Below are 17473 nucleotides of genomic sequence, written 5' to 3'. Positions count from 1 at the left end.
GCGCTACCTGTCAATGGCCCAAAGCCACCACGCATGCTCCGCACCGCCGGCGCGCGAGGTCGGGGGCGGGACCTTGGCGCGCCTGCGCAGCTACTCGGCCCCGGCTTCCGGGCGGCGTCGGCGCGATGGGGCTGAGGGCCAGTGCAGCTGAGTAGCGGTGGCGTGTGGGCGTGCGAGCCCGGCGGTCTGGCCCGAGGGCTCGGGTCTCGGGGTCTTTGGGAGCCGCCGAAGGGTGCGGAGAGAGCCTAGGATCGCCGTCCGCCGCCACTCCCTGGTATGTCGGCCGAGGCCTCGGGCCCGGCGATGGCCGAGGCCCCGTCCGTCGAAGCCTCTAAGCCCTCGGGTCTCGAGCCTGGTTCCGCCGCTTACGGTCTCAAGCCACTGACCCCGAACAGCAAGTACGTGAAGCTGAACGTGGGCGGCTCGCTGCACTACACCACTCTGCGCACCCTCACGGGACAGGACACCATGCTCAAGGCCATGTTCAGCGGCCGCGCGGAGGTGCTCACCGACGCGGGAGGTATGCCGCGCCACCCTCGCTTGTGTGCTCCTCCATCCTCCAGATCCGCGTCCGCCTTCCTTCGCCCAGTCTCCCCATACCCTCTCTCAACCGTCCAGTCAGCTCATTTCACCTCCCTCCAGCCCCGAGTCCCGTCTCTTCGCCCCTTTCTCATTCATAAATCCCCTCCTCTCTCAGTCCTTTACCCCCAGCAATAATCAACATTTATGGAACATCACACGCCCCCCTCCAACAGGCGCTGTGGTAAGTAATTCAACATGTCACTTCAGAATTTTTATTACCAGGCCCCTCCAGTTCTCCCACCCTTTATTCCTCAGTTCATATGACTTGGGAATCAGCCCTGCTGTCAGCAGCATCCTTCCAGGCAACCTTCATGTTCCTTCCAACTGCCCAGCCTTAATGTTTGCCTCTCTACCTCAGCACTGCTAACAAGCAACCTGGAGGAGTTGTCTGTTTCTGTGTCCCTCTAGCACAGGTTCCTGTACGTTCTAGGGATCCATCTGTAAATGCAGATTGTAGGAAAAGTCTGTTTTGGGGTTTGCCATGGACACCAGAGAGGAGGGTGGACAGTTCTCTTTGGCAGGTGAACCTAACCTTCGTGGAGTGTTGCTTTCAGGGTTGGGACACACATGCCCAGGTGAAACTGTAAAGTTTTTGTGAGGGTGGGGGAAGGTATTCAGAGACGGTATAACAAGGATTGTAAGAGCAAGAAAATTAAAATTTGGGTGGTGGAGTTCGGTCTTTAAATATCTGAAGTTGAAGAATTTACTTATTTATTCAAGTATTTGTAAAGTGCCGGTTAGTGCCAGAGATACTTTGGTAAATGAATCAGACAAGGTTAGTCTTAGGAACTTCACTTTTTTTATAGGGACAGGGGGAAAATAATAAGTAAATACACATACAAAAAATACATGTAATTGCAGATAGTAATAAGTTCTGTGAATAATATAAAGGTTAAAATGGTAGCGAACTGGAGGGTGGGGTAGATATTTTAATTAAAAAGGATGGTCAGAATTAATACAAAAGTTTAGAGTTTTTGATAAGGTAATCTGTAATTTTCTCATGGTGGGAACTTTTTTCAATGTAGAACAGATTTGGAAGGGAATGAATTCTCTGTGTCTACGAGTGTTAAAAAGTGTCTATGGGAGAACTCACTGGATATGTTTGTTTTTTTTTTTTTAAAGGATTTTATTTATTTATTTGACAGAGATAGAGACAGCCAGAGAGAGAGGGAACACCAAGCAGAGGGAGTGGGAGAGGAAGAAGCAGGCTCATAGCAGAGGACTGATGTGGGGCTCGATCCCACAACACTGGGATCACGCCCTGAGCCGAAGGCAGACGCCTAACCGCTGTGCCACCCAGGCGCCCCTCACTGGATATGTTTTAAAGGGATTTTCTTGGAGATGGCAGAGGTTTGAGACAGATCAGTATTCAGACTTGTAGCTTTGGAATCTGTTTTTCATAAAAATTTAGTAGCTCCAGGGCCCCCTGCAAAGCCATTCTTCCTCCTGCCTCTCTCCATTCCACCAGGTTGGGTGCTGATTGACCGGAGCGGCCGCCACTTTGGTACAATCCTCAACTACCTGCGGGATGGGTCCGTGCCACTGCCTGAGAGTACCAGAGAACTGGGGGAGCTACTAGGCGAAGCACGCTACTACCTGGTACAGGGCCTGATTGAGGACTGCCAACTAGCATTGCAGGTGAGGGGCCCTGGGTCCCACCCTATGCCCATGTCTCTGGAGAGCTGCCCAAGCAGTTAGATACTGGGACATTAAAAAATAGAGGGGAGTCATGTGGGGTGTCTGGAGAGGCTGCCTGTGGCCTGGCTGTGACTAGCCATGACCGCAGAAGATTTGGGGGTGCCTTCCTGTGTATCCCTGCTGCCTCAAGAAGGACCTCCCTCACCGCCTCATGCCAGGACTGTTGCAGTAGTTAAATGACTGCTCTCTCCTTGCTCTTCCTCCCTGGCTAATCTGGCAATCATACTACCACCCGAGTGATGATCCTTAAACACAGTCGAAATCTATTCTCCCCTCTGCTCAGAAATCTTAAATAACTCCCTGTGCCATGAGGGGGGGGGGAATCTAAATTTAAATGAGAATATTATGACCTCCGTGTTTTGGTCCTACGCTGGGAGGCAGCATTCCACCCCTAGCCAGGTTTTTTGTTTGTTTATTTGTTTTCGTTTTTTTTTTTTTTAACTTTTTTTTTTTTAGCAATGAAATCTTAGAAGCAGAGCTGCTCCCAATAAAACAGGTTGGGGATTCCACAGCCCCAACTGCTGGGCTACTCTTCTGTGGATCTCTTAAGGTTCTGAGAAGAGGAGCTTAGAAAGCACAGCCAGGACCTGTGGGTTAAGTGTCCCCTCTACCACAGCTGACTGACCTTGATTGAGTCATTTCCTACCTCTGGCATTCTGTCCTCCTGTTCCAAAAGATAGGGAAACAAGAAAAATAGGTGCAGTGTAATGAGTTTTACATAAATCCCTTTATTCTGTTCTATTTTTACAATGTTAAAAATGTCCTTTCTTTTATGATACAATATTAATAGGAGATTATGAGTTTCTTTTTTGATGCCTTTTATTTATTAAAAAGTGGCAACTATGAACAACTTTCTGTTGTCTCGGTGAATACTTATTGGTTCTTGCAATATCCATGTTTTTCAAACTGCATCCCATAGGAAAAAAATGCATCTTATACTCACATATGTATAACTTAAGTAAGAGTTTTATAAAATGATACATTTAGTGAAATACACACTGCTATATTGTTTTCTTTCTTTTGAATGCTCTTTGGGACTCATTAAACTTATTTCAGGACCCATCAATGGGTCATCACTTGCAGTTGGAAAACCATTGAACTAGATGATCTTGAAAGTGGGCTCCTGCTCTGTAGTTGTACATTTATCCAGTGTTACCTCACACCCACTGTGTGTTGGGAGTGATTCTGCTATCTGCTTTTGTGTACATCTTGTACTCCTGCTCGATACATAGGCAGGAGGTTGGGGATGCATCCAAGGTCAAAGAGCCAGCCAGTAAGCCGCAGAGCTCGGATTCAGCCCCAGGTTATCTGACTCCCAGGTGCAGCGCTTTTTCCTCTGTTCCGGTTGCCTCCTTTCCAGGTTTCCCTGATACCGTTCCCATCCTCACCCCACTCAGAGTTTGCTTGTTCAGTTGGGGGTTTTGGTTTTGGTTTTTAAGATTCAGATATAGAGAATTGAATTCATCATACTCCTCAGTGTGTGGTACTTAATCATCATTGTTCTCTACAAGTGTTTTCTCTTTTTATTTTTCCCCTTAATTCCCAGCCCTTTGCCCACTTCCCTTTTACCCATAGGTACCCCTCCAATTCTAATGTTTTGATACATATACTTGGATTATGTTTGTACCCTTGAAAAGCTAAAAGCTTCATTTTGTATATGTACTCATTTTAAATTTCCATAAATGGCATTGAGCTATGGATTGTGTGTTTTGTTTCTTAATTCACTTCTTTCAAGATCTGTTCATGCTGCTGTCTGTACATTTAGTTCTTTGCTTCTAACTACTGCACAAGAATCTATGGCGTGTGTTCACCATGTTTTATTTATACCTTCCCCTGAGGTTGGAGACCTACCTAGATTGCCTCCACCATCCTTCCCGTGCAAACGGTGCCACCTGCCACCATCAGCATCCTTATACATGTGCCCTTGTGGATCGTAGGCCAGGGTTTCTCATGTTTGTAGCTGGGAGTGGAATTGCAGGGGCCCAGAACACATACAAATGAATTTCAGCAAGTATCGTCAGATTACTCTCCCGAATGACTGTAGCACTTTATAGTCTTGATCAGCAGTACGTAAGGGATCCTATTTCTGCATGTTCTCAGCAACACATGGCATCAGCCAGTGTTCTAATTTTGCCAGTCTGATTGGTATAGAGTGATCTCATTTTAATTTGCATGCCTCTAATTACTAATGAGATTGAGCATCTTTTTTCATGTGCTTACTCGCTTTTGTGGTTTCCCCTTCTGTGAATTGCCTATTCATATTCTTTACCAAATTTTCTACTGAGTTTCCTATCTTTTTCTTGTTGCTTTGCAGAAGATCCTTGCATATTTTAGTTTAGTTCCTAGGGAGAATTAAACCCTAAAGCATGTATTGTACACAATGAATTTACTTTCCTCATATGCCTCTAGAGGTACTATTTGCCTACCGTCCTCGGAAAAGTTGAGAAAATAGGTACTCAAATTATTTATTTGCTGGATTTTGAGAGTCAGGTGAGGAATCCTAGTTGAGAAAGTCTGTTTCAGATAATTTCTAGTCAGTTTTAGTTGTCGCCAGTATTTTCTCTTAAAATGTCACCTGTCTGTGGCATCTTTTGTTGAATAGAAATCCTTGATTTTTTTAATTATAAATAACTACTTATTATTTCCAAAGCAGTATATACATGTATTGTAGAAATTTAGAAAACACAGATAATCAAAAAAATAAAAGCTCCAAATATCCTTCCAGGTGTGTGTGTGTGTGTGTGTGTGTGTGTGTGTTTGCGTATTTGCCAAAATATATATGATCGTGCTATATGTGCTGTTTTGTAATTTGCTTTTTTTTATTTGTTAATAATTGCCATCTTTCCGTGTCAATAAAATTTCTTCTTATCTAACATCCAGAGTATACACAAATTTCTGCATTTGTTCCAGAAACATCTTTTATAACTGGTTCATCTAAACCAGGACCCAGTCTGGATCCTTGCATTACATCTGGTTATTATGTTCTTTAAATCTCTTCCAACCCCAAACCATCCCTTTTTTGCTCATGGCTGACTTGTTAAAAGAGACCACCAGTTGTCCTGCACAATGACCCACTTTCCAAATTCACCTGATTGTTTCCTTTTGGTGTCATTTGGTTTGGTACTATACCCTGTTCTGAGTTTTCTGTAAACGAGACAGTAGTTTTTTTTTTTTTTTAAGTTTGTTTGTTTGTTTATTTTAGTAATCTCTGCACCCAATGTGGGGCTCAAACTCACAACCTAAGATCAGGAGTCACATGCTCTTCCAGCTGAGCCAGCCAGGCGCTCCAACAGTAGATTTATTTTATTATTTTTTTTATTTTTTTATTTTTATTTATTTTTTTTTTTAAAGATTTTATTTATTTATTTGACAGAGATAGAGACAGCCAGCGAGAGAGGGAACACAAGCAGGGGGAGTAGGAGAGGAAGAAGCAGGCTCATAGTGGAGGAGCCTGATGTGGGGCTCGATCCCACAACGCCGGGATCACGCCCTGAGCCGAAGGCAGACGCCCAACCGCTGTGCCACCCAGGCGCCCCTATTTTATTATTTTTTTTTAAAGATTTTATTTATTTATTTGAGAGAGAGAGAGAGAGAAAGCCAGCGAGAGAGGGAACACAAGCAGGGGAGTGGGAGAGGAAGAAGCAGGCTCCCAGCAGAGGAGCCCGATATGGGGCTCAATCCCAGAACGCCGGGACACGCCCTGAGCCGAAGGCAGACGCTTAACGACTGAGCCACCCAGGCGCCCCCCAACAGTAGATTTAAAGGCTTGATACTAAACATTTTAATTAGAATACATTTTTAGGTACTTTTACATATTTCATGTTGTGTTGTACTGAGAGATCCATAATATTGCTAATATGACCCATCATTAGTAATGCTCAGAATTGCCCCTAGATTCAGGTGATGATGATTGGATCCCTCCGTTATAGTTACACTTCCTTGTTGCCAGTCATAAAGTAATTTGTGTGGTGTTGTTTAGGCACTGTGTGAGTGGCAGTTCCCTATCAACCACACACCAATTGAGAGTCCTTACCTGAATCAATAATTTCATTAGGGTTGTAATTATAATTGTCATTCCTTCAGTGTTATTACCTGGGATTATTTATAAAGTCACAGTTTCCATTGTCAACTGGAGAAAATCTTGATTTTAATGTCAAGTTCCTCTGTTCTTTCTTTCTTTCTTTCTTTCTTTCTTTCTTTCTTTCTTTCTTTCTTTTTCTTTTTCTTTTTTTCCTAATGGTATATCCTTGTAGAGTCTTGTTTAAAAAGGTTTTTTTTTTCCATTCTGTCTACATCTTTTATGAGCTTGACAGTTTTAGCTTTCATATATGGGTCTTTTAATCTAAATGGAAGTCACTGTTATAAATGTGAATTATGAAGGGATTTAAAGATTTTTTTGTCCTCCAGAGAGTGAGCTAGTTTTTCCAGTGCTGTCTACTAAACATTCTGTGGTAGCCAGTGTCCAAGATAGCCACCAGCAATTCTTGCTTCCTCCTCATTCAGGCTCTTTGTATAGTCCCCTCCCACACTGAATAGAGCTAACCTATGTAACCAGTAGGATACTGCGGAAGTGATACTGTGTGACTTCCAAAGCTAGGTCATGAAAGACATTGCAGTTTGTGCCTCTGTCTGGGATCACTCTGGGGGAAACCAGCTGCCGCATGAAGATACCCAATCAGCCCAAGGGAGAGTTTACTTGGTGAAGGACGGAAGCCCCCTGTCAATAGCCAGCACAGACTCCCAGCCATATGGGTGAACTATCTCAAGCGGATTCTCTAGGCCCAATCAAGTCTCCAGATAACTACAGCCCAGGCCAACATCTGGACTCCCAACTTCATAAGAGACCCTGGTCCAGACCACCCAACTAACCAAGCTCAGGTTCCCAACTCACGAAACTATATGCGATAATAAATGTTTATTGTTTTAAGCTGCTAAATTTGTAGTAGTTTGTTACCCAGCAAAGGAAAACAGAGTAGGGTTCTGTGGTAACAGCCTAAAACATAGGAGTGGCTTTAGAACTGGGAAATGGGCACCAGTTGGCAGGACTTTGAGGAGAATGTTAATAAAAGCCTGAAGAGTTTCAAAGGGTCTGTTCGTGGAAGCCCAATGACCTCAGAGGAGGCTGGGGGGTGTGTGTGTGTGGATGTTACTGGAAACCGGTGCAAAGGGAACCATTGTCATGTAGAAGCAGGATTTTGGCAACACTGTCTCCTACGGTAATGTAGAAAGTAGAAAATGTACCTAATGAACTGGGTGATGTAGTTAAAGAGGTTTCCAGAAAGAATGTTGAAGGGGCCACCGGGTTTCTTGTTGCTGATAGTAAAATAGAAGAGGAGAGGGTAAGCAAGAGGGAAAACAAACAAGGAGGCAGGAATTACTGGGTTTGAGAAGTCCCAGCCTTTCCAGATAACACATGATGTTACAACTTACAAATGGTTTTCTAGCAATGATCAAATACAGGGCATTCTCAGTAAAACATAGTCTAAAGATGAAGCCGAGGATGGGATTGTAAAAGTCTTTGTTAAGACTTCAGAAATATCCCAGAAGATGCCTCGGAGCACTGTTGATCAAACAACAGTGCTTCTAAGAAGCTGGAGGGTGGTGCCCCTCAGCAGTCTCAGCACATGCCCAAAGTAGAGGAGAGCGTGTCTCACAAAGATTTGTGGGTGTGACATCTGTCCAATGAACTGAATCCCAAGACTCAATGAATATCTACCCATTAAGTTTTTACAAGAATTACATTGGCAGAAACACTGCCAGCTTGGAGCAAAATGACAAAGACCGTTCAAGAGAAGAGGCTTTTGGGCCCCCAAAGCTCTACAGTCAGGAAACCATGGAGCTGCAAGCAAGGACTGTCTTTCATGGAAAAGGAAGGATGATTCAGGGCAGAGGCAAGAGCCATGAAGAATCATTTCTGGCAAGAGTAGGCATCAGAGATGCTGGATTGCAGAATTTTCTGTGAAGCAGTGACTTTTGTATGCCACCTACCTCCCCCCAAACCTTTTGAACAAGAGTCCCCCCCGATTATCCTAATGCCTGTTCCACCACTGCGTATATGGGAGGTATATGGGAGAGAGAATTTGGGTCTTTAGTTCACATGTCTTCAGATCAAGAAGAAATGTACGTAAGGAGCTAGAGTTAAGGAGCTACACCCATGGAGCCTCATCCCCACCTGGACTGACTTAGGTGACCGGATTCTGTACTTTAAGCTGATGCTGTAATGGGATGCGACAATTTTGGAAGCGGGTGAGTATGCTTTTCAATGGGAAGAATTTGAAGCAAAGGGGCCAGAAGGTGGCCTGTGGAGCCAGCCTCCAAGGCAGTCCCCAATGATTCTTATTCCCTAGTATTCATTCGTTCGTGTAGTCCCCTTTCACACGGAACAGGGCTGACAAAACCAGGTCATAAAAGACATGGAAGCCTCCACCTTGCTGTCTCGGATTATTTGCTCTGGAGAAGCCAGCTGCCATGTTGCGAGGACACTCAAGCAACCCAATGGAGAGGTCCAGATGACCGGAGTCTGATGTTTCCTGCAGATAGCCAGCACGAACTTGCCAGCCATGTGAATAAGCTTTCTCAGACACAAATCCTCCAGACCCAGACATGCCTTCAGACTCCTGCAGCACTGGCTGACTTGGCTACAATGTCAAGACAGACCCCTATGCCAAAACGACCCAGCTAGGGCACTCCTGAATTCCTAACCCACAGAAACTGAGATAATAAATATTTATTGTTGCTTTAAGCTGGTAAGCTTGGGGATAGTTTATTACACAGCAATAACCAATACACACTCCATACTTACCCACTGATATGTGGTGTCCCCTTTATAAATATCAGTTCTCATATATACATCAGACTGCTTCCAAACTCTTTTTTGTGTTCCATTGGTTTTGTGTTTGTTCCCCAAAACCAAAACCACACTGTTTTCATTAGTATGGCTTTATAGGATATCTTAATACAAGATGGCATCAGTCCTTCCTCTTGGTTCTTTTTAAAAATTGACCTAAGTAATAGTAGACTTTTATTCTCCCATATTAATGTTAGAAAAGGTCTTTTTTTTAAAAGATTTTATTTATTTATTTATTTATTTATTTATTTATTTATTTATTTATGTATTATTTATCAGAGAGAGTGCGCACACAAGTAGGGGGATCAGCAGGCAGAGGAAGAAGCAGGCTCCCTGCTGAGCAAGGAGCCGATACAGGACCCTATTGCAGGACCCTGGGATGGTGACCTGAGCTGAAGGCAGATGCTTAACTGACTGAGCCACCCAGGTGTCCCTAATGTTAGAAAAGGTCTTATGAGTTTCTCAAAAAAAAATAAATAAATAAAAAATCTGGAATTTCTGGTTGAGAAAAAGATCTTGTTGAGAGAGGTGAAAGGGGTTTTGGCATAAAGATTCTGGAAGACAGAAAAGAGGAAAGAAGCCCATGTATCTGGTTCTGCCTCAGACCTCATCTCAGGTTCATTTATTAACAGACTCTGAGCATCCACTGTATACTAGGCACTCCCTAGGTGAGAAGAGACAGATCAGAAGTAAACATACGAGAAAATGTGAGGAACTCAGTGCCGTGAAAAATGAGCTGCTAATGTGTAAAGGAGTTGGAGGAAGCTGTTTTAGTCAGGGAGCTTTAGGAGACGGACCAGCACTCTCTGAGGGGTACTGTTTTGAGTTATCTGAATGGCATGAAGGGGCCAGCCGAGCACACAGCAGTGTCGACCATTCCAGGCAGTGGGAACAGCAAAGGGCTGGGTGGGCACAAGGAACAGGCCGTGGGTGAGGCTGAGGCCCAGCAAGCAAGGGAGAGTGGTCGAGACGAGATCAGACAGGTTGGATCCCGCAGAGCTCTGTGGACCACTGAGTCTGGATTTTCCCCCTAAGGCAACAAGCAGCTTTGGACGGCTTTTAAGTGGGGGAGTGAGTGACCTCTGGTTGTGCTGTTAACCACCTTCCGCTTCTTCTCCAGCAAAAAAGGGAGAACCTGTCCCCGCTGTGCCTCGTCCCCACGGTGACATCTCCCCGGGAGGAGCAGCAGCTCCTGGCCAGCACCTCCAAGGTGAGGCCCCTGAGCCCTGGAGGGTGGAGGCGGGGGGCCTCTCCCTGCAGCCTGACCCCCACCCTTGTCCGTGCTCTCCCCCACAGCCCGTGGTGAAGCTCCTGCACAACCGCAGTAACAACAAGTACTCCTACACCAGGTGACGGCCTGGGGTGGGGAGGTGCCCTGGGGAGGGGGCGGGCTCAGGCACAGTCCCGATGATGGGGTCCTGGGTGAGCCCACCCAGGGTGAGGGGGCCGGGGCCGCCCAGAGGGACAGAATGCCTGTCGGGATGCAGAATCCAGCCCCGAGTGCTTTGGGCAGGTCCTTTTCACCCTGGAGGTTCAGTGGGCTGACCTGCAAACTGTTGGGGTGAGGATTGGATGAGAGTGGGTAGCATTACGAAGGGCATTTCCACAACAGACATTGCTTTCGTGCTTTACACACCTTAACTCCCATAATCCTCACGGTTGTTCGAGGTAGTACTATCTCCATTTGACAGATGAGGGAACTGAGGCACCAAGAGGTGAAGGAACTTGCCTGGTGTCCNGGGGGAAGTGGGGGTGGGGTGCAGAGGGAAGGAAGCCAGGGTGCTAAGGCCTCCTGGCCCCCTGGTCCTCAGCACTTCAGATGACAACCTCCTTAAGAACATTGAGCTGTTTGACAAACTGGCCCTGCGCTTCCACGGGCGGCTGCTTTTCCTTAAGGATGTCCTGGGGGACGAGATCTGCTGCTGGTCCTTCTACGGGCAGGGCCGCAAAATCGCCGAGGTGTGCTGCACCTCCATTGTCTATGCCACGGAGAAGAAGCAGACCAAGGTCAGAAGGGGTTCAGGGCCTGGTCAGGGAGGGCCGTGGTGGTGGGCAGCCCCAGGACCCCGGCCAGTGGCAAGTCCTGGGAGTCAGGAGGTGCAGTTCCAAGTTCCGGGGTCTCATGTAACCTTGGGCAAGTCACCTTCCTCCTGGGGGTCTCTGTTCCTCCATGAAATGAGGGTGTTGGATTAGAGTGGGATTCTTCACGTAGCCCATTTGGGTCTCAAGGCAGTCTTGAAGTGGTATGCAGGTTCGGGAATGTGTACGTGGTTTCTCCATATAAAAGGACCATATTTCTTAGAATGTCCGAAGGGTCCGTGGCCCAAAATAGATTCTTAAAACCTCAGGACCGTAGAACACACGGGTCTCTTAGAACACACTGAGTTTGTAAGTCCTGCGTATTCACACGGCAGTCATCGGCAGATATTCCCGAGCACCTCCTCTGCACGAGGCGCCAGGCCTGGAATCCAGGTGAACGAAAGGCCCAGTAAAGCACCACCCCTCGGTTGTGCCATCTGCTCCCTTCTGACCTTGATATGAGGGAAGTGCCTCAGATACACACATCTCTGAGCCTCCAATGCTATTTCATACCTCCCCACCTTTGCACACTCTGGTCCCTCTTCTTGGACTTTTCCCCATCCCCATCTGCCTGATGAACTTGTGCTCAGTCTTTAGGACACAAGCTAAGCACAGCTTTCTTTGGGACACCTTCACTCATGACCTTTCAACCCCTCCCAACCCCAAAGTGGGTCATACTTCCTTCTTAGTCTGCAGCGGGCAGGAGGGTGTCACAGCGGCAGCAAGGGGTTAGCTCGTTGAGGGCAGGGCTCTAGCTTCTCTTCCTATCTCTCTAGCAGTAGACAGGCGCTTATCACACAGTGGAAGCTAGGAAGCATTTATCGAATGCATGCATGAATGAATGAATGACCCAGCTTCCAAGAAGTTTCCGCTGGAACTGGGAAGACAGGAAGATAAACCAGTAATGACAATGCAGCTTGTTAATAGTTAAGTTAGCACTGTCCTCCAGGCCACACGGCACCTCCTCTGTCCCTCTCCAACACCTCCTCGCTTCACCCCTTTCTACTCTCTCTCCACTCTGCTTCCCTCCTGCTGTCTTCAAATACTGTACTAAGTGCACACCTGCTTCGAGGCTATTAACTTTGCTGTTGCCCTTTCTCTACTTACCCACCTGGCTCCTTACCGCATCCTCTGACTGTTGGTTGAGTGTTACCCTTTCAACGAGGCCTTCTCTGAACGCCCTCTCTGAAGTTGTAACATTCGTGGCTATGACCCTCCCCACCCCCTTTTTTCTGCTGTATTTTTTCCTGTAACATCACCGTCTGGGAGTTGATATTTGATTACACGTATGTCCGGGTCCTCCCCTAGAATGTAAGCTTCCTGCAGACAGGAACTTCGTTTAGTTCACTGCTATATTCCCAGTGCCTAGAACCACACCTGGGACGGTGCTGTCACTCAGTAAGTATTTGTCAAATGAGAGAACATACCAAGAGACTTGGCAGCAAAGGAGAGAAAACAAGTAACTTGCCTGACTTCAGAGCTGAAGGATAAGTATGACTTCGCTGAGTAAAGAATTTGCCAAGAGGAGAGCTAGTCCAGGCCAAAGAACGTGTGCTTGCGAAGGCCAGGGGGTGTGCCGGTGTGGGAGAGGCTGCGGTAGGGGCTGTCTGTGTACCTGCACCAGAGGGTAGGAGCTGGGGCTTGCTGGCCTTTTGCAGGTGGAATTCCCAGAGGCCCGGATCTTTGAGGAGACCTTGAACATCCTGATCTACGAGACTCCCCGGGGCCCAGACCCAGCCCTCCTGGAGGCCACAGGGGGTGCAGCCGGAGGTGGTGGGGCAGGCCGAGGGGAGGATGAGGAGAACCGAGAGCACCGTGTCCGCAGGATCCATGTCCGGCGCCACATCACGCACGACGAGCGTCCTCATGGCCAACAGATTGTCTTCAAGGACTGACCTTTGACCTTTCTCTCTCTTTTCCTCCTGCCACTGGAGCGCAGTTCCTCTCTCTTTCCCTCCCCTTCCCAGACCTTTGCCCCGGCTTTGCTGGCCAAGTCGTGGGTCCACCTTCTGTCCCTTCGTTGCATGGTACAGTTCACTATAGCCCTCTTCCGTTCATTCCCACCTCCCTGCTAACAGCACGGTACATTCCAGCCCCTTCCATCAGTCAGAACCCTTCAGAAGGCCTGCATTTGTTGCCTCCTCCCATCCTTGTCCTGCTATCTTCCCACACCAGCCGGTTTAGAATGATTTAGAATTCCCTTTTTCTCTTTCTCTTTTTTTTTTAGTACATCATACATGCCAAAGTGTCAAGCCAGCCCTTACTGACACCCACCATGTTCTGAGCCGCCTCCCCACCATTGTGCAGGGTACTTTCCCTCCCTCCTCCTTCCCCCACCAGTCCCCCCACCCCTTTAACTTTGTACTAGGCTGTCCTGGGCTTGCACCAGCTCAGCCATCTTCTCAACCTATTTCATATTATTTATTTTAATTTTCTATTAAATTATTGGAATAAAGTTGAGTTGAGGGTCTGGTGCTGGCTCTGGGGCAGAGGGTCAAGGAGATGGCTTGTGTTAAGGAGGTACTTGGCTATTTGGCTAGGAGAGGACAGGAGTACCCGCCCCAAGCCTTTAACTGGGCTGGTAGCTGGAAGAAGGTAGTCAGGAGTTAGGAGAGGACTTAAAATCTGTATTTCAGTGTAGGCTGGCCAGTTCCCACCCTCAGCCCCATCCCACCCCCTGCGGCAGAGAGGAGGTCCTGGCTGCCACTCAAGCTATCCCTGAGTGCAGCACCTCTCCAGCCCAGATGTCTTCAAGGGTCTGGTGCGAAGACAAAGTCAAGGGCCTGGCGCTCGGCTCCGGCCACATTGGGGTGCCAAAGGTCCACGATGAAGACCACTCGAGGCCCATCTTCGGGGGAGCCTAGGGCACATGGGGATGGAGACAAGAGAGGGACTGACGTTAACTACTTATCTGCCAGAGCACCCACCACATACTCATAACAGCTAACACTTTGTAATTAAGTGCCAGGCTCTGTTCTAACCCCTTATAGGTGTTAATTCTTAATCATCAAAACAAACTGCAAGTCAGTACAACGATTATTCCCATTTTATACGAAGTAACTGAGGCACAAAGAGGTTAAATGATTTGCCCAAGGTCACACAGCTAATAAGTGCCAGAGGAAGGACAGGAACCTGGGTAGTTCAGGCCCAGGGTCTTGTTAACCACTTTGCTGTGCACCTCCGTGACCTCATTTAATCCCTGCAGTCACCTATGAAGAAGGTGATTGCCCCACTTCACAGGTGTTGGGGAAAGTTCTATGACTTGTTCAAGGTCATGCAGCTGGAAAAATGGTAGTGCTAGGACAGGGAGCCAGTTGGGCTTGATTCCGCAGCCTCTAATCTATTCCCCTTCACTCAGTCTCTCATTCCTCCTAGCAGAACGGGAGCCCATTACCGTTATGAGCCACTGTGTGCAGGAAGGAGTCATCCACCAGTAGACAGTGCCCCTCAGCCCAGCACTGGGGCTCGCCCCCGACCACCAGCTCACAGCCAGGAGGAATCTTGAGGCCTGTGGAAAGAGACCCAGGCATCCAACACCCCTGCCTCCATCAAAGGGGCCCACCCCATTCAGTCAAAAAGCAGTTTGAAGGTCTTAAAATGCCCCACGTGGTGTCCCTCCTTGCTCTCTGGAAGGTGTCCCACATGTAATTACAATACAGTACCGGATGAAAGAAGTGCTGGGAGATAGGGGAAAGGCAGTGCAAAGCACAATCTACTTGTTCCAAAGGAAAGGGAAGGCTTCCTGGAGGAAATGGCATCTCTTCCTGGGCTTCTGCCAGTTTAGCTCAAGAACCTACCTACTATGTGCTCGGCCCTCATTAGTATAAAACTAATGGATCCATTTTGGCTCAAGGACCACAACAGAGTAAAGTGTTGTGAGGAAACTGAGCAGCCAACTCAAATGATGGGGAATAGGAAGACCTCCCAGAGCAGGTGTGGCACTTGAAAGTGGGAGCCCTGAAGGCCGAGTAGGAGTTTTCCAGGAGGTAATAGGTGATAAGGGGAAAGACATTCTGGGCTGAGGATCGCATGAGTGTGGCATCTGCCAGAATCAGCCAGAAGGCTCTCCTGATTTGATGCATGGTGGGAGGGAAGGGGAGGAAGGGAACAGGTGGGAAATAAGGAGAGAAAGAATCTGGACTTGATCCTGAGGCCAGTGTGCTTTGAAATGGAGGACACATCAAACTAGTGGCACAGGAAATGATTTTAGGCAACACAAGGTTCTAAATAACCCCACATTAAATAACAAAATTGTTTCCTTTTCATTTTCTCTCAGTTTTCAGAAAATGAAGAAGGGAATCTCAGGTTGGTGCTACCATAGCTTTAATACCCCACTAACACCGCTCCCTTCTAAAGGAAGAGAGGGTAGGCTTCAGTCTCAGACTAGAGTATTTAGCTAGAATTTTTAAAGCTTTTTTTTTTAGTTTTTTTTTATGAGTACTTTCTATCTAGTGCAAGTAATACTGATTATCATTGTTCTATAAAGATTCCTTTTAAACAGATGAGTGAAACAAAATGTAAGGGGAATCAGTACCAGGAAGCATAGTCCAGGTGGTAAATGACAATGGCAAAGCTTATGAAGATGGTTGACAGGTCATCGAAGCTTAGGAAATGCTGCTGTGGGCAACAGGGAGTCAGGGAAGATTTCTGAGAAGAGAGGCATGATCAGAAGCACAGTGTAGACAGGAGCAGAGAGGAAAGTCTGGAGGAGGGATCGTGGAGGCAAGGAGGTTGTCTGTAGGCAGCATCTACTTACCCAGATGGCATCTGACCCGGGCATTGGTGGGCCCACAGCGACCCTCAAGCCGGGCCCCAGGCAGGAGGACAGAAAAGCCAGCATTGCCGAAGGTGTTGGCACTCATAAAGCTCCGCAGGCCCCTCAGTGCCCGATAGGCCCCTGGGCACCGGCGGCAGTTGCTGGGTTGGCACCGGCCTGCTTGGTACAGCAGGAGCTGGTAGCACCCAGGGGCCAGGGGCGGGGACCAGCCCCGAGGCAGAGGAGTAGTCCCTGAGAAGTCCCAACTCACAGCCCCAAAGTCCCGCAAAATGGCAGGGAAGCTGCTCTCCAGGAGCTCCACGTCATGCCGCTGGGCATCCCGTGGCACGAAGGGGGCTGAGGGCAGGTCTGGCAAAAAAAGCAGGCCTGGGCGCTGAATGCCCAGGACCCCTGGCCCTCCCCCAGGGCCTGGGCCACCTTGAGCTGCCCGCCTCACCCTACCCATGCCCGCCCAGGAGTAGCGCCTGGCGTAGGCCCGCAGGCGACGGCTCACTAGGCCTTCTGCCCTGGGTCCGTCCCCAGGCTCCCCAGAGCTCCCTGGGCTTGGCCTGCCGGTCTCAGAGCATCCCCTAGGCCCTCCACCAACACCCCCAGCCTGACTCCCAGCGCCTAGAGCCTGCGTGTCTTGGGAGCCCAGGCGGTAACAGTACCAGAGGAAAAGGGAAGTGAGGGCTCCAAGGAGCAGGGTGAGGGCTGAGGAGGCCAAGGGTGATGGCCACACAGGCATGATGGGCAGAGAGGCCCTGGCCAGGAGGCCTGGGGCATCTTCCAGACCCCAGTTCCCCTGTCCTCCCAGTTCTCCACCGGTTTCCTCTGTGGCTGCTCCCGGGTTACCCCCTGGGCTGTTTCCCCTCCACATTTCCCACTCTTGATTCTCTCTCCTGAGGGCTTCTCTTCACCTTCTATCTCCCTCTTTCTCACCTCCAAGTACCTCCCAATCCTCCTTTCTCTTTCTTTCCTTCTGTCGCTCTCCCCTTCTACCTCTTCTTTCTCCTTCAACTCTCTCCTCTTCCTTTCCCCCCACCCCCTCTCCTTTCTCCTTCCGGCAGTTTCTCTCCTTCAGCCTCTCCTTTCCCCACCCTCTCTGTCCTCCCCTCTCCTCTCTTCTCTCCTCCCTCTCCTCCCCGCCCCTCTTTTAGCTCTCCCTCCCTTCCTTCTAGCTTCCCCGGACAGCAGTTCCTACCCCACCTGGACCCGCAGCCCCGGGAGCCCGCAACCAGTTGTCCTCCGTAGCGGCTTCTCTCTCTCCTTCCAACCCCTCGTCCCCTTCTGCCCTCGCTTCTCGCTCGACCCGACCCGCGGGTCTCCTCTCTCTGTCTCTCTCTCTTTCTCTTTCCCTGTCTCTCTCTCTCTCCCTCTCTCCTACTCGTTCCTTCCTTGGCTCCCACTCACCCTGACGTCACCCCTCCCCACAGTCATCTCAGCTTAGCTACCCCCGCCCCCACCCAGTTGGCAGTCGCATCTCAGCCCGGGGGGGGGTCGTCTCCGGA

The 17473-nt window shown here is 48.6% G+C and overlaps 2 protein-coding genes across 2 annotated transcripts; one reads left to right on the top strand and one right to left on the bottom strand.

Annotated features, from left to right (window-relative positions):
* Positions 1 to 99: 99 nt before the first annotated feature.
* Positions 100 to 13664, top strand: KCTD13 (potassium channel tetramerization domain containing 13). The gene is made up of 6 exons (XM_011234870.3): positions 100 to 520; positions 2051 to 2220; positions 10248 to 10337; positions 10424 to 10476; positions 10939 to 11134; positions 12865 to 13664. The coding sequence occupies exons 1-6, from the start codon at positions 277 to 279 to the stop codon at positions 13099 to 13101; spliced, it is 990 nt and encodes a 329-aa protein (XP_011233172.2). The 5' UTR covers positions 100 to 276; the 3' UTR covers positions 13102 to 13664.
* ASPHD1 (aspartate beta-hydroxylase domain containing 1) lies at positions 13422 to 17056 on the bottom strand. The gene is made up of 3 exons (XM_002927350.4): positions 15963 to 17056; positions 14601 to 14714; positions 13422 to 14066 (listed from the first exon to the last, which is right to left on the bottom strand). Exons 1-3 carry the CDS (start codon positions 16840 to 16842, stop codon positions 13957 to 13959), a joined length of 1104 nt encoding a protein of 367 aa, XP_002927396.1. The 5' UTR covers positions 16843 to 17056; the 3' UTR covers positions 13422 to 13956.
* Between the last annotated feature and the right edge of the window lie 417 nt (positions 17057 to 17473).

This window comes from Ailuropoda melanoleuca, chromosome 10 (assembly GCF_002007445.2).
Source record: "Ailuropoda melanoleuca isolate Jingjing chromosome 10, ASM200744v2, whole genome shotgun sequence".
NCBI lineage: Eukaryota > Metazoa > Chordata > Mammalia > Carnivora > Ursidae > Ailuropoda > Ailuropoda melanoleuca.
This window is presented reverse-complemented; position numbering and strand designations above follow the sequence as displayed.

Excerpts from the sequence above, each read along its gene's own strand:
- KCTD13 (XM_011234870.3), top strand. The coding sequence starts at position 277 with ATGTCGGCCGAGGCCTCGGGCCCGGCGATGGCCGAGGCCCCGTCCGTC. Across the intron at positions 10,477-10,938 it reads AACAAGTACTCCTACACCAG|CACTTCAGATGACAACCTCC; the intron begins GTGACGGCCTGG and ends CCTGGTCCTCAG. Across the intron at positions 11,135-12,864 it reads CGGAGAAGAAGCAGACCAAG|GTGGAATTCCCAGAGGCCCG; the intron begins GTCAGAAGGGGT and ends GGCCTTTTGCAG.
- ASPHD1 (XM_002927350.4), bottom strand. The coding sequence starts at position 16,842 with ATGTGGAGGGGAAACAGCCCAGGGGGTAACCCGGGAGCAGCCACAGAG. Across the intron at positions 14,715-15,962 it reads CCGGGTCAGATGCCATCTGG|GCCTCAAGATTCCTCCTGGC; the intron begins GTAAGTAGATGC and ends CTCTTTCCACAG. Across the intron at positions 14,067-14,600 it reads GCACACAGTGGCTCATAACG|GCTCCCCCGAAGATGGGCCT; the intron begins GTAATGGGCTCC and ends CATGTGCCCTAG.